The sequence below is a fragment of the Eubalaena glacialis genome, chromosome 17, assembly GCF_028564815.1.
Source record: "Eubalaena glacialis isolate mEubGla1 chromosome 17, mEubGla1.1.hap2.+ XY, whole genome shotgun sequence".
NCBI lineage: Eukaryota > Metazoa > Chordata > Mammalia > Artiodactyla > Balaenidae > Eubalaena > Eubalaena glacialis.
In genome coordinates this window covers 63,176,576-63,193,732 of record NC_083732.1, presented here as the reverse complement: position 1 = coordinate 63,193,732, position 17,157 = coordinate 63,176,576, and the positions used below count along the sequence as shown (strand labels likewise).

The 17,157-nt window shown below is 33.9% G+C and overlaps 1 protein-coding gene across 3 annotated transcripts in view; it reads left to right on the top strand.

Annotated features, from left to right (window-relative positions):
* CSMD3 (CUB and Sushi multiple domains 3) overlaps positions 1-17,157 on the top strand; it is a 1,197,799-nt gene that overhangs the window by 1,146,069 nt on the left and 34,573 nt on the right. For all 3 annotated transcript variants that reach the window (XM_061171997.1, XM_061171996.1, XM_061171995.1), the window contains 4 exons: positions 4,961-5,140; positions 6,724-6,897; positions 10,792-10,965; positions 13,225-13,298. In XM_061171997.1, coding sequence (XP_061027980.1) covers positions 4,961-5,140; positions 6,724-6,897; positions 10,792-10,965; positions 13,225-13,298 — 602 coding nt within the window. The remainder of the gene's footprint in view (positions 1-4,960; positions 5,141-6,723; positions 6,898-10,791; positions 10,966-13,224; positions 13,299-17,157) is intronic.

Genomic DNA, 17,157 nt, shown 5'->3' with positions numbered 1-17,157 from the left:
GAATAAACATAATTTAATAATAATGGTAATGCCCCTACTTTTCTTCCTCATATCTAGCCTTATTACAGATATTGGTAAAAGGATAAAATGTTCCTCACATAAATTCTAACTGCTAATATTCACCAGCTTCAGATTATAGAGGAATTGAGAAATTGTACACTTAATTAATCTTTCTCTAAAAATATGCCTCGAAACCAAGAACTCTTCCCTCTTCTCTACGCCTATCCTTCTGCACTCCAGACAGGTCCTTATTAAACCCACCGCCAGTGCTGGAGTATGAAGTTTCCCCCAAATAACTAATTTTCTCATGGGTGAGTAAAAGAATATATCATGAGATCAAAACCATGCATTCAAATATCATGAACACTTTGGCAGAGAAATTATAAATGTTAAGAAACATCCACAGAACTTAAACCAAGCTGGAAGGAAAAGATATTTGCTACAATACCAAGAAGCTCATAACAGTGTCCTGATCTTAAGATTTGGCGAAGTCCCCTTCTGTAATGTTCAGACTGAGAGAGAAGATCTAAAAACTAAGCACAAGTAAATACTCATTAAAAACATATATACATTTTTGTTAACACAGAAACCCTTCAAGACACTAATAGTATGGAAACATTATCTTTCACAAAATCTACAGAGCCACCTCTGGTACCTAGGGCACATAGTGTTTGGGAAAAAGATACAATCTGTGCCAGGACAGGGCTTGTCAAGTAAGGATTGGCTGTCAGGTCTAAAGAAAAAAAAAAAAAAAAATATATATATATATACACACACATATATATGTATATATATACATATATATGTATATATATACATATACATATATATATGTATATATATACATATATATGTATATATATATATATATATATATATATATATAAAAGTATATAATTTGTTTCTTGGATTTTTTTTTTAACCTACCAGGACTTCTGCTTCCAAACTGATCAATGCCCTGCATCCTACAAGTCATTTGGGCCAGGGACAGCATACTTAATCATATCCAGTGATGAATGAAACTACGGCTTTTTGTTCCAAATAACCAGCACAGAAATGGCCCTTACCCAATCTTTTTTTACCAACCTGAGAATTCTCACAGATTTTTTTTGTAGAGGATAGGTCAGGGAGCTGGGCTAGTCTTACACAAGAGAAAGCTGGGGGCTATCCCAGCATGAAACTGGGGGAGATGAAGCTAAAAAGTTATCTAAATCTCAAGAAGAGAGAATTATCCTTCAGTGCAGCGGTTCTCAAACAAGGGTGATTTTGCTTCCCAGGGGCAATGTCTGGACATATATTTGGCTGTCACATTGCAGGTGAGTGGGATGTGCTATTGGTATCTAGCAGGTAGAGATCAATGTTGAACACCCCCCACGCATAAAGCAGCCAAGAATTATTGGTCCCAAATGTCATAGTGCCAAGGTTAAAGTTGAGAAAACTTACCTTACTGAGATATAAAAAGGAAACTAACTTTTGCATTGAGAGATTGTGTAGAATCAGAAGTGTTACCAGGGAAGTGGCTTGAGCACCTTTGTGGAACTTCATTGTGCTACAGAACTCTGTTCTGGACTTGAAACCCAGCAAAGCACGTGTATAATTATGTCCAAGCAAGCATGTCCATTGCTGCACTGTGTACAGTGGGAAAATGATGGGATAACTCAAATATCAGTCACAGGGGTTTGGTTACATGAATCATATTGCATGTATATCCATGCAAGGGAATATCATGTCATTAAAAACAAGTTAAATGGATCTATATGTATTAACATGCAAAAATGTTCATTAGATATTGAGTAAAAAATGAATTCTGTTATAAAAGTGTGGGTAACGTGATCATATTTTATTTAAAAATGCATATTTATAATGCTCATTTAAGAAGTTAAAAGAGAAAATAGTTTTGAGGTGGCATAGATTGACTAGAATTACCACAATTATGTTTTATATTTAGCATAGAGGTTATATACTTAGAATTATCATAAATGATGCCAAATAAGCATCAATTACATGATAGAAGCTAATGAGAAAAGCTCCCACAAAACCAAACTCAAACCTTTCAAACAATTTATGTGTTTTTGAGAATTTGAGTTGTTGAATCATTCCTTACATACTCATTCACTCATTTATTCTTTAAACAAATATTTTACTTAATCTCTTATGATGAGCCATGCCCAAGACTCGGCTCAGAGAATACAGTAGTGTAGAAAACAGACAAAATAACTGTCTTCATGGAGTTTATTGGGTTGTGGGTGTGTGGATGCGTGCGTGTGCGTGCACTTTTGCTGTGTGCATAAGGGATTCTGGTGACCTTAGAAAAGATTCTCTTACATTAAACCACAGCCCCCTGTTGTTAGGCACTAATGTCTCTGAATTTTAGGGGAAAGCCCTAAAGAGCTACTATTCTAAGGTTTTGCCTAAAAAAAACCGAAAGCCTCTTTTTGTTGCTGAAAACAAGCTGGTGGTGACTGAATTGACTTGTGGAGCAGGTGCTGTTTACAAAGATTGTTGCTATTGGAAACTTCCTCTTTGGCCTTTGCTTCATGATGAAACCACCAGAACAAATCCTTCTGAAGCTGTTGTTATCACGCATTTCACTCATGATGCTGCCAAGATATGCAGAACTCTTCCTCAGTGCTTCTCTAAAATAAACCCTCTGTCCTCTCTTTCGGTGGCTACATCTCACTCAGCTCATGTGCCTTACGACTGGGTTAGCTGTTCTTTCTTGCCAGAATTCTAATTCAGTCTGTAAAGCGCTGCCCAGAAAACAATAACTATCTGTTGGTGTTCTCTTTAATTTTCCTTCTTCTTAGCTTTTAATCTAGATTAAAAATATAAAATAGCAAGTTAAATAAAATAAATTGAAGTCTTAAACTCGTTTTTATATGATTACACGTTTTAAAACTGCAAAAAGAATTGACATTTTATGGTAAACAAGCAGGATTTAATTTTCTATCCAACTCAGTTGTACGATTTAAAAAATATTTTCCTCGTTAGTAACTAAAAGAATAAAAATCATCCTATATACAAAACTCTTATTAGGAGTCAGATAGAAACACTCAATGAGTGTGATTTCAGCAAACGCTTCAGGGCTCTGAGGATTAGCAGGCGGAGTGTCGTGAATATTATTCTTTAATTTAAATGTCATCATTCATGGTCCTAAATTTCTTAGGCTCAACAGATTAAAAAAATATGAAAAAAACCTTGACATTCATAATTTTAATGGTAAATTAATAAATACAATATAATTTAATTGTCATTAAGGTCTTCTGTGTCTTTATTTTTAGTCTTTAACCCTAGACTTCCAAAATGGGAACTATTAATTAATTACTATTAATTCAAAATAAAAATGAGACAGTATAACTTAGATTTACCTGGTAAAATTATTTGTCCTTTTATGAAAAAAAACTTCAAAAGGCAAAAAAAATACTAAAAGGCAGGTATGCCACATGTTTTTTGTCTCCAGAAAAGGAAAAGTGATGTGACCTTTTGTGTTTTCCTTTTTCTCTTAGCCACCAGAAAGCGTTTAGCCAAGCATGCTTAAATCATGTTTCTCAAAACAGCAAGTGCTTTTGCGGCTTATATAGGATCTCTGTTATCCATAAATGCCATATTTAGACTTAATTCTGTTTCCTATGCTGTCACCAGTCTTATTGAAAGTTTTTGTGTGGCGTCATTTTATAAATGAGAATATTACATATGTAATTTGAGACAGCTTTATGGACCAGCATGATTGTTATAATCTCATGCTCAAAAGGCTCCTGTGATTGGTGTTTAATGCTCTGTGATCACCGTCTCAAAATTCTTAATGATTTAATCTTTGAATTTGTGTTTTCTAATTAAATTCCACTGGGACAATGGAGCATGTGCTGAAGGTTTGGAGAGTCTGCTCTTGTACAGTTTGCCTCCCTGCCTCCCTGTCTTTCTAGGATGGGTTATAGGCCTTTAGCTCCCTACCACCTGGTGCCCCTGGCCCTGCCTGGCCTTCCCACTCCCACCCCTGCTCTGGGCCACTGATGCCTTCTGCCCAGCCGGTCCATCATGTCATTAGCGAAGGAGGCTCACATTGCACCTTTGTTCTCCACCCCTTTGTGGGGTCTGGGTGCAAGCGTGTGTGGGGCTGCTTGGAGTTGGCTATACTCATGGAGTCTTGGGGCAGAGCAGGGCAGCAGCTAACCCTTTCCTAGCCTGGCGATACAAGGCAGATTTGGCAAGCACTTGACAGAGGCCTCTTACTCACCCCTAATCCAGGAAGCAAGCACATTCCAGAGTGGAGGTCGCAATTTCTTGAGGATCGTTCTGTCACTTGGGATGGCAATGAGATGATGGAAATGGGAAATTGATTTCTCTATCCCTAGCTCTGGCATTTTCATTTTTCACTAGGCCCACAAATTATGTATCTTGCCCAGTGTGTGATAAATTCACATTTTATAGTTTATTCATTCTTTCATTTATTCAATAAAATTATTATTTTTGTACCTAGCATTGTGTTAGTTAAAAACTATGATAATATCCAGTTGAGTGGCACTGTGCAGAAAATATACTCTCAGTCCAGCAAGCCTGATAAATTAGAGATTTCAGTAACCATATATAGGAGTATGAATTTCAAATATTATGTTAGAAATCTCGATCCTATAGGATGGCTTCTCCATGATTATTTAATTCAGGTTAAAAGAGGTTACCACATCAGAGTTTTTTACAACATAATAGCATATTAACCTGGCCTTTTCAGAGTCTAAATGACAGTTTCTGAGCCATATGTATAGAATCTCTAATAAGTAACTGATCATAATCAGGAATTGCCAGTATGTGGTTTAAATATGCTTATGTTTTATCATTAAAAATGAGCATGATAACTAATTTTCCCTACTTTTATATTAAGTATGCCATATGCTTACTATTTCTTTCCATTAAATACATGCCACATTAACTATCTGCTCTTCCAATATCAATCCAATATTGATAGTAATCAGTTGTGGAGACCCAGGTATACCAGCCAGTGGACTGAGATATGGAGATGATTATGTGGTTGGACAAAATGTTTCCTACATGTGCCAGCCAGGCTATACAATGGAATTGAATGGTTCCAGAATCAGGACTTGTACAACTAATGGCACTTGGAGTGGAGTAATGCCAGCTTGTAGAGGTATGATAATGATTTCTTCAATATTTATAAGTGATAACCACCACATATTTTCTGCATTAATATGCAAATTTAAAGTAAATTTAAATAGTGTTTTTTTGTATTGTTTCACTTTTTTTTTTCTGGTACCAAAATTGAGTGCTTTAAACCATATAGATAATAACATATAAGATTTTAAAACATTTTAACAAAAACATTATATCTCATTGTAAGTAATGATAATGAACTGTCATACAACCAAAATAACAAAAATATCATGTTCTGTGATGTGTAATCACTATCATCATTTATATTGATTGATGAATACTTAAAAGAGAATATAACCATAATGAACTAGAACTTTAACTTGATTATCCACCTGGGTCAAGTTATTCATGGATGGGAAGAAAAACTTTCTATAATTTGAAAACAAATAGCCTGAATTGTAGAACTGAACTTTTTCTTAAAAGGTAAACCTGTTTCTTTAAAGAATGCAATCTAGAAGTAATATTTTAGTCAATATAGGCGTAAGTTTACTACTTTATGCTATTTGTTTTTCCATTGAAAATATTTTCGTAATTTTTTGCTAATTTTTTTATTATTTGTGAAATACTGTCGATACAATGTCAGATAATTTATACTGTTTTATAGTAATACTGATTGTTAATCATCGAGATTTCTCATTAAGGTGCATCTCTAAATGCCTATGAATTGCCAGTTTAATATCTCCCTGACGTAATCTAACACAAAAGAATAATACCAATGTGTGTCTTTTCTTCTTGATTACACAGTTTCCTAATCAGATCACTATAAATATACAGTTAGTCTGTGAAAATATATGAACGGACATTTTATATTTTAGAAAGTATTTCATATATTATTAATTGATTCTGATAATGACAATGTTATACAACTCCCAAAATTTATTTATATATGTTGCTAGTCATCAAAATAAAATCATTCCTCATTTTTAGATTTTGTAATTGGTACCCCTATTTTTCCCTTCACCTCTGTCACCTTATCTAACCCATCTTTGCTCAAGGACAACCTAATTTTAAAAATGAATGTTTAAAAATTTTATAACGCATTTAGAAACTATGTAATAAGTTTTAGCATATGAATCTAAGTGGTTGATAGAACCAATTTGGATATTTTAATGAGATACATGATCTGTGTTTTCAAAAATGTCACAGAATTACTCCCAAATTCCTTGCTACAATGCTGACACTTTATATAGCCAAACAACCCAGCTCTTCAGTCTTTCTAAATGTCACTGGAAAATAATTTTATATAAAACCAGTAATTTATCATTTGCAGTACACTGGATAGAAGGTCACCCTCTCTTTGCCTTCCCTTCAATGTCAGAAAGCTTGTTATTTTGTAAGAGAATATCTGACAACCAGTAGCCATTATGTTGCCAAGAAGTAGTCACATCCTGGAAGGACTAATTCCAGGGATGTTTCAGGAATACTACCAGGAGAATAAAACATGCCACACCATATTGTCCTCCAAAAGGTTAAGCACATATGCCTCTTCTAATGATATTTATGTTTTTAACACCAGGATATTTCAACAGCTGTGTCTAATCATTTTTAATGTAATTACAGCTGTTACCTGCCCAACTCCTCCCCAGATTTCTAATGGAAGGTTGGAAGGAACAAATTTCGACTGGGGCTTTAGTATTAGCTACATCTGTTCTCCAGGCTATGAACTATCCTTTCCTGCTGTTTTGACCTGTGTAGGGAATGGTACCTGGAGTGGGGAAGTACCACAGTGCTTACGTAAGTATACTTTCCATACTTAAAATTATGTTTTCACTCTCTTAGAGCTACTTTACTGTGATTACAGCTGTTACATAATTTTTTTCAGATTTTGCTAGGACAAATATGAGATTGTTAAGCTCTTCCCCATGCATAATTAAGATTCAATTAAAATCAGCATTTACCAGTGTAGCTATTTTTTATGCAATCCAACCATTATGTTTCTTCTGCTCTAACTTTTAGGCTAAACTGCTTTGTTTGCAAAACACACTATACATTTTACACATCTTATTTTTTTGGGTGATGTCCTCTACTCAGGTTTATGTTCCTTAAAGGCAGAGATTTTTGTTTTTGTTCACTGTTGTACCTCTGGTATGTAGTGCAGTCCTTGGCAGGTATCAAACTTAGAATGCTATAGTAATTAAGACATTACAGCATTGGTGCAGGGATAGAAAGTAAACCAGTGTTAGAGAATAGAGAGCACAGAACCATTTATTGATACTTGATGTATTATAGAACAAATCAGTGGGGAAAGAATGGACATTTCAATTAATGCAATAATGCAATTCGTTTACACACACACACACACACACACACACAATCTTTGTCTCACACCAAATAACAAATCAATGTCAAATCATTAGGGAATTAAATGTAAAACTTTTAAATATTACAACACTACCTAAATGACCTTGAAGTAATAAAGGATCTCTTAAAATGTGATGCAAAAGCTCCACCCATAACTGAAAAAGTGGAAAAAATAAGCTACATTATTAATTTTAAATTTCTCATTTCAAAAGGCCAATCATAAACCTGATAGTTTATTTGAAGAGCTTCCTATTAAGTGGTTGCAAATACTAAGCATGCATACCACCATTTTGCTGGCCCATCAGATCATTCATATCACATTTGGTACAGAGAGTATTACTAACCAGTTTTATTGAGCATGAGAGATAAAACTAATTTACTTCTGCAGTTGTAGTCTGTTAGACTTCAATTTATGCAGCATCTAAAGAAGCTCCTTCTAGGTAATATGATTTATTAGAGTGTGCTCCAAGCCTCAAGGCTGATGTCACACAAATTGACCCTTAAAATTCTGATGCTAAGGATCATCTTAAAACAGACCAATGTGTTCTGAATGAGACTAGATATTCTATAGCTACTTCAGAATAAATAGCGACAAGGAGATTTTACAGAGATGAGTTTATGGTAAAATTTGTTTGATATGAATGAAATAATCTCAATCAAGAAGGTTCTTGATATAATGTTTTATTTTTTGATCTATTAAAATGCAAATAATAATAAAATACTTACTATAGACATTTAAATTGTAATAAATATCCAAATATAATAAGGCTCACTTTGTCCCAATTGCTTTACATATATTATTTTTAGTACATAGAACTCCTGGCTAAGTATGTTTAGTCATGACATTTTAATAGATAATGACACGGGCTCAGAGAGGTCAAATTGTAAGGACACTGGGTAACTCTGCCATCATTTAGGGGGCCAGCTACATTATTGTGTGGCCTAAAGTCATATTACTAGTAAATGGCAGAGTATGAATTCCAGTTCAGAGAAGGTAGACCTAAGAGACAATTCTCTTATCCATTGAATAGCCAAATTCAATAATTTTAGGTATTTAACAAAGAAGAAAATCTTTTCTTGTTAAATCTGTTCAAACTATGCCTTTTTATCTTAAAGTTTATATCGCTGTGAACTGAAGCCTTTTGAAGATAAACCCTGTGTCTTAAGCCTCTAAACCTGACACCAGTAGGTTGTTTGGTTTAGTACATGAAAATCTAAAGATAGAAAACAGATTGAATGATGGGGGGGCTGGGAGGGGGGATTGAAGAGTTTATGTGGTTGCATCTCTCCTTTCTTTTTTTCATTGAATAAAGATACGATTCTGAGTTGAATGACTCAGCAGAAATATGCTAGAGAAACATTTCAGAAGTAAATTATAAAATAACTATGAGATAACTTAGTAATAGAAATGATTGCTAAAGCCGAAATACCCATTGATAATATCCATTGAATTTAAAATGTGCTAGAGATACAAAGACTAATAACACAAGGAACCTGGCCTTTGGGGTTTGATATTATGTTGCTAGAAGTGCTTGGATGCCAAGTACCACTAAGGCTTACAATATCTAAGAAATGGTGAAAATTAAAACAAAACACAATAAATAAATATTTATTTTACATGTGTTACTATACTTTGAACATTTACCCAGTTTATTTTATTTTTGTATTTACTTTATGATTACTTTTCATCTTAACTGTTTTAAAAGAAAAAAATGTTTCTAAAAAGAGGCTTTAAAGTCCAAGTTTCTCTTAGAGTCTTGAATTTCAGGGAAGGTCTTTGAACACTGAGTTTGAGACTAAGGTATTCTATAAATAAGGTATTCATTTATTCCAGGTTTCCTGGAGCAATTCTTGTTTATTCTGTTATCCTGGTTAGAATCCTCCTTTTACTGTCAAAAGTGTCTTGGTTTGAATGATGCATTTTATAGTCACTCAACCTATAACTATCTTAAGGCTACATTTGTACTTAAAAACATTTGGTTATTTCTGTTTGCTTTATAGAGGAATAAGCTTTCAGGTGCTGAATCTGCAAATTTAAAAATTGAGTGTACTTTTAAAACATAGTTAAAATAGTAAATTTTATGTTATGTATTTTTGACTACAGTAAAAAAAAATTGAAAACATGCTATATGTACTTTGCCTCAGTTATCTACTAGATTTGAAGCCATCTGATCTCATCCTCTCCTACACTTCTGCGTGCTTACTCTGCTCCAGTCTCACCGGCCTTACTCTTCCTCCAGCATGCTAGATTTGACCCAGCACAGGGCTTTGGCAATGCTGTTTCCTCTATCGGCAATGTTCTCCCTTGCAATATCAACATGGCTAAATGTTTTTTTTCCTCCAAATCTTTTCTCAGTGAGAGACACCCATGCTACCTTATTAAAATCCACTACCACTACTCACCATCTAGCACATCCACACGTACAGTCCTGATGTCCTTCGCCCACACTATTTTTCCCCATGGGACTTATTATCTTCCCATATACTACCATTTTTACTTATTAATTATGTTTATTGTTTGTTTGCTTTCCTCACAAAAGCATAAACTCCACAAGTGCAGGAACCTTTGTTTACTAATAAGTGCAAGCACCTAATATTACCTAGAATAGTGTCTGTTTTTTAGTACTTTAAAAATATATGTTGAATGGAATCATCTAATCAATTTGTTTAGAACTATTGTCAAGTTGATTTCTTCAGTGATTGTAGAACATTGAGATTCCTTGGTTTTGTATGGATCTGGATTCTGATGGCCTTCTTTTCTCTTTAAAAAACTAACCCCCCCGACCCCGGCCAATATTTTGAAGAGGAAGACAACCGAATACTCGGATACTAGGATACGTGATCCGAGTGTTCAACAGAGCACATATCATTGAAACAAATAACTATATCTTTTATATACATTAAAAAATACATAGCAATCTGGAGAGTATATCCTAGACCATTATGGTTGTTTGTTTCTGATAGAGCTATCTGTGAATCACATGCCTTTTCAAGAATACACTCCAACTTTGTAGCCTATATGTACAAATATGTGGTTTGACTCTGGTCAATATAGAACAAAAAAATACCAAAAAATCTACGATTGTTAAGGTGGTCTACTAGGTAGAAAAATATTTGGATCAGACTAATTTTTTAAAAATATTATGCTGAGTTGAATATTCAGCATTTATTCATGTAGACAAAAGCTAAACAAATTTTCATTGGGATAGATTAACATGGATAGCATGTCACTTTAGTGCAGTATTTCAGTTATTTTCATCATTTTTCTGAACTGTTTACTCTGATGAATCTAAATCACTGTATAATTGTCTTTCTTTTCACTTCCAGCAAAGTTTTGTGGTGACCCTGGTATACCTGCCCAAGGGAAAAGAGAAGGCAAAAGCTTTATATACCAGTCAGAGGTTTCATTCAGCTGCAATTCTCCTTTCATATTAGTGGGATCTAGCACCAGAATATGTCAAGCAGATGGCACTTGGAGTGGTTCATCACCTCACTGCATAGGTAATATTAATTAAAGATCGATAATGCTCAGTAATTTGGGAATTAATAGATAGTAGGGAGGTTTAATGGTTTTCTTTATCCTATAAACTATAGTTGGCTAAATGTGAAAAACAAATGTAAAATATAGAAGCCATTGGAAGGCACTGAAAATTAATATTGTTAAACATATATTATTTTTAGTGTGTAAAACTTCTAGAATAAACGCTTAAAATAGTTTCCCTGTTTATCAGTAAAATGAAAAGGAAAAAAGCTTCCAGATTAATATCATGAAATATCAGTACTAACATTTGTATAGAGCTTTATAGTTAATAAAGCATATTCAAGTGAAATTAGACTTGCTTCAAAAATATTAAAAAGGTACTTTGATTTCAAAATGGCTCTAAGTACATTTCTGTAATCCTAAATTTTTTTGTGTTTTATTGTCATATTTTTTATTGAAGTATAGTTGATGTACAAAATTGTGTAACTTACAGGTGTTCAGTATAGTGATTCATAATTTTTAAAGGTTATACTCCATTTATAGTTATTATAAAATATTGGCTATGTGTCCTGTGTTGTACAGTATATCCTTATAGATTATTATATAGTAGTTTGGACTTCTTAATCCCCTACCCCTATTTTTCCCCTCCCTCCTTCCCTCTCTCCACTGGTAACCACTAGATTGTTCTCTATATCTGTGAGTCTGCTTCTATTTTGTTATATTCACTAGTTGTATTTTTTAGATTTCACATATAAGTGATATCATACAGTATTTTGGTATTTGTCTTTCTCTGACTTATTTCACTTAGCATAATACCCTCCAGGTCCATCCATGTTGCTGCAAATGGCAAAATTTCATTCTTTGCTATAGCTGCATAGTATTCTATTCTATATATATGTGTATATATATATATATATATATACACACACACATATATATATATATACCATATCTTCTTTATCTTTTTATCTGTTAATGGACATTTAGGTTGCTTCCATATCTTGGAAATTGTAAATAACACTGCTATGAACATTGGGGTATATGTATCTTTTTGATTTAGTGTTTTAGTTTTTGGGGGGGTATATACCCAGGAGTGGAATTGCTGGGTCATAGGGCAGTTCTGTTTTTAACTTTTGAGAAACCTTCATACTGTTTTTCACAGCAGCTGCACCAATTTACATTCCCACCAACAGTGTATGAGTGTTCCCTTTTCTCCTAAAATTAAATTCCACATTGAATAAACTAACCAAATAACCTGTCATACAAGCTAGCCAAATCAGAGACTACCAGCCCTACCATTTTTATGCCTGAATCTCCTACAGGTGTCAGTGAAAAATGCAAATAACTAAGTCCTGTTTCTGGAAAAATAATTTATTTCTTGAAGCGAATATAACCCTACTTGATATTATAACTTAGTAAAGTCGTTGAGCAAATGTTTTATGTATGTGTTCCTCTTTCATATCCTTCATTTTCCCTTAACTTTTTTTTTTTTTTTTTTTTTTCCGTTAAGTTGTAGGAATTTATTTTAAATAACCTACAGTTGATTAAAAGGGAATTCATGATAAAAATAGAAGATACTTGAGGAAAGATGTGGGAAATGGACTCTGCACACACGCTAAACTAACAATGCCTCTAAAACTAATGATTATAGCAAAAAATGTCTTCACATTAAAATTCTGCTTTTTATGTGGTTTTTTTTTTCCATTTTTTACACAATTACAAAAGAAAAAATAAAAGCCCTAAAATCTTGATTATTTTTCCTTTTTTGGACCAAATACTCATTTTCCTCTAAATTTTTGACCTGTGGAACTTTTTATACAATAAAATCTTTCAAGTGAAAGACTGGGGTTTAAAATGAAAAAGATGGGTATCTGAAAGGGCACAGAGAATGTTCAGAACAAAGGATGATGGGAAAATGGTTTCAGTCACTGATTATTTCATTATCCTTAGACTCGCTCACCCCCTCTCATCCCTCCCCAGCCCCTTCCCTTAACTTTTTATTCACAGAGTTAGTTGGATGTCAAGTGGTTTTATATTAGAAGGGTTCAAAGTTCAAGAATTGCATAATTCATATAAACTGCAGTCTACCTGAATTTCCTGCTTTAAGATTAGCAGGCTTCTGTTCATGGAGATACGTTATTAGATTTTACTCTTCATTATTACCCAGGGCTCTTTCATTAAACCCTAGATCTCTTAAAATTATTTTATGTGGGAGAAATATACATTTAAATAAAACTGTAAATTTTAAAGGAATATCACGTTTTTCATCTTTATTTTAGAACCCACCCGTACCTCATGTGAAAACCCAGGAGTGCCACGTCATGGATCTCAAAACAGTACATTTGGATTTCAAGTGGGTACTTTTTTATCATTATTTTTTTCCAGTTTTATTGAGATATAATTGACATACATCACTGTATAAGTTTAAAGTGTACAGCACAATGGTTTGACATACATATTGTGAATGATTACTGCAGTAATTTTAGTTAGCAATCCAGAGAGTATGTCCTCCATTATCTCATATACATACAATTAAAAAAAGCAAAAAAGAAAAAAAATTCCTTGTGATAAGAATTATTAGGACCTACTCTCTTAACAACTTTCCTATATACAATACAGGAGTGTTAACTATACTCATCACTGTTATATATTACATATCTAGTACTTATATATCTTATAACTAGAAGTTTACACCTTTTCACTACCTTCCTTCAATCCTGCCCCCTCCCCCCGCCACTGCTCTGGTAACCACAGATCTGATCTCTTTTTATGTGAGTTCGGGTTTTTGTTGTTGTTTTAGATTCCACATATAAGTGAGATCATATTGTATTTGTCTTTCTGTTGTCTGAGTTATTTCATCAAATGGATACTTTAAATATTTCCATTTAATATAAGCTAGATCTTTGGTTCATGTGCACAAATCCTGTTAATGCAAACAGAAAAAAAAGTCATGCTTATATCTGCATTCAAAAACACCTTTTAAAAAAGGTAACAGGAAACGAAAGAGTGGAAATAAAAAGAAATTAGAAGGAATATATGCTTCAAGATATAGCCTGACCATGAGGATAAAATAAAAATTGGAGAGAGCTGTGAGCATAGGAAAATCTGTAAGCAGTAGCTAGTATGTAAGAGAAATATTAAGTGAGGGAGTAAATGGGTAACCTCTACAGGAAGATATGGGGACAATGAGGAAAAGTGTAGATGAAAGTGATCTGGGTGACCTCGGCCTGCAGCGGCTTAAAGCAGGATTTCGGCTCCCCACCAGAGATTGAGGTCAGGCAGCGGCAGTGAGAGCGCGGAATCCTAGCCACCAGACCACCAGGGATCAGTGGCCAGTGACAAGGCCCTGGCCTGTCAGCTATGAAGAAACGAATTTCCACATAAGACAGAAAGTAGTGAAGCAACTGAAGTGTTTATTAGGAGGAAAATGAGTACAGTATGTGTGGAAAGACACACGGGCGGGCTCAGAGAGAGAGATCTGCACCCTAGTGGCAGTTTGAATCAGTTTTATGGGACATTTCTTCCGGGTTTCCTTTGACCAATCATCTTGTTTTGCCTGGTTCTGAGTCCGTATTTGGTTTATCTCAGGGTCCTCCCCTGTGTGCGTGCACATCTCTTAGCCAAGATGGATTCTAGTGAAGAGGGCTATGGGTAGTTGGCATCACTTACTATGGGGTGGCTTCCCCTCCCTTTTTGACCTCCAAGGAGCCTTTCTGCGCATGTGTAGTTGGGGAGGTCTCCTTGACTTCGAGAATGAGGAATATGTGGTCTCTTATCTTCTATCTGGGAAGGGCCCAGCCCCCTCCGTCATCCTGCTTTTATGGAGTTTCTGCTATTATGGAGTTTCTGTCCATAGGAGAGAACCTGTTCAGCCTGAGGCCCATCTATCTCCTGCCTCAAAAGAGGTTTAAAGAGAAACTTCTGAGGCAAAGAGTTACCAAATATATAAAAATATGGTTATTCAAGAAGGCAATAAGACTAAAAGACTTTTTTCTTATAATATGTATATAATACTAAGATAATTTTTAAACATTTTCATTGATGTGGGAAATTTCTGAAAAAATAATTTAACTGTAACCTATTATTATACAACACATAGTTGGATTGTAATATTAGAATTCTTTAACATGCCCAGTCACGTGTGGCTGACTTTGTTTTCTCTCTTATTCCAGTTTAGATTTTATGTAGAGATTCAGCAAGATTTTCATTACAGGGGCCTAAGGGGAGCCAAAGTGCATACCAATTCCAAAAGGAAATAGCCAGTTTAGATGCTACCCAATTGCCTTGTGTCACAGGATTTTCTAAATTGTGCTATTTTGTGTGGAATTCAGTGTGAACCCGAAGAACATTCATTTCTAAAGGAAGTACTCATAACACGTGCCATATTTTTGTTCCTAAAAATAGTTTCCATTTATCTACAGTTCAGGCACAGTATGAACATTGATTTGATAGCTTTTCCAATTCTTCCTGTTTGCCTCAGGCCTGTCTAGGCAATACAAAAGTGTGAAAAAGCATCTCGGTCTCTATTATGTTGGTGTTTTCAGAAAACTTTAGATTCATATCTCCATAAAATGTTTTATCAGTTGATCGAGATCTTGAAAAATGAACTAGCTAAACAGTATTAGACCTCATCATATAGACCAAGAAACTGAAACAGCACATGACTTGGCTTTGATCACAGAGCAAGTCAATGGCAGTATTTTTACAGAATACAGAATTTTGATGTCAGTGTCTGTACACTAAATCAGATGATTTTCTGAAGAATCTGAGTCCTTTTTAGGAAATACCCTTTGAGATAATGGAAATTGAAATAAGTAAGATTGAGTTTAGAATAGTCATCCAATGAAATGAATAGAGTCATTCACTCTGAATTTTAAGAATTCTATTATAATCATTGAAAAATGTTATCACAAAGTTAAACTAACCCTGAATTCATACTATTCAGCTAATAAACATACATTAGATCATTATAGTCTATCTAGATAAATATGAATAGACTAGATTTCAGATATGGTAAAATCTAATAAAATTGTATAATCTCTATTAATTTCTATTAAAACTACAAATGATATACTGAGTATGTTAAATTAGGGGTGTCAACTTTCATACATGGTTATGGCAGATATGTGCGTATGTCTGTATATATACTTATTTTATATATTTATATATAAATTATGTTTACTAAACCTGTATAGAGTCAACAGAATTTAAGAAGTTATGTAATTCTAACTAATATCAATTTATAGATCGATTCCAAATAAATATGGCCTTATATAACTAGAAAAGACTTCTCTACTGGTTGACCAAAAACTCTTACTTACAAGTAAGAAAATTTATTTTGAGCTAGCTTCAACCTAAAGTCATTAAAAGCCATGTGTAGGTGTGTCCCAGGCTACAAGAGAAAGGATCTAGGTGAGACTCATCAAGCCTAGAATCTAGGAACTGGACAACAGTACTCAGTCTCTTACACTACTCTGTATTTATCTACTTCATTTTCTTTCTCTGTAGATTGGCCATATGGCAAAGGGTGCATCATTTCTATTTACATCTCAGCCACATACAGCAAGTGATTAATTGTCGCAATCTCAGTTTCAAATATCCAGAGAGAGAATCAAAATGTTCCAACTTTTGTATCTACCTCTGGTTTGATCTAGTGACCAGTAGTGAGTTAAATAAAATCATAGCTATAGTTAGCCCACTTCTGGGAGGGACAAGAGAAAGGGGAAAGTTATAAATTGCAGAGGCACTCTGCATTTCTTAATTTTCTCTTTAATGTGTTTATTTTGTTCACTCTCCTTTTCTATAAAGATTTATATAGTAGATTTTTGGACATTGATATAATTACTAAAATATAAGAATATATCACCTGTTGCTAGAGATGACAAAAACTCTAGTGTTTGAAAAAAGTACTCAAAGTAATTTCTCTTTTTATCTAAAATATTATAAACTGGAACAATTTTAGCTAAAAATATATTAGTAGTAAGGAGAGTAAGTATCAAAATGATTGATGCAACATCCAGATTAATTATGGAGGAAATGCCAAACACAAATATTTCACTAACTGCTGTATTACTCTAAATTGAGCTCTGGGGTTTGGAAGACACATTACACTGATTTAGGACTTGTTACGTAAAATTATTATAAATATAAAATATTTTTAATCTGATTTTAGGTATTTAATTCCAAGGTATTAAACATAAGATATTTAACCC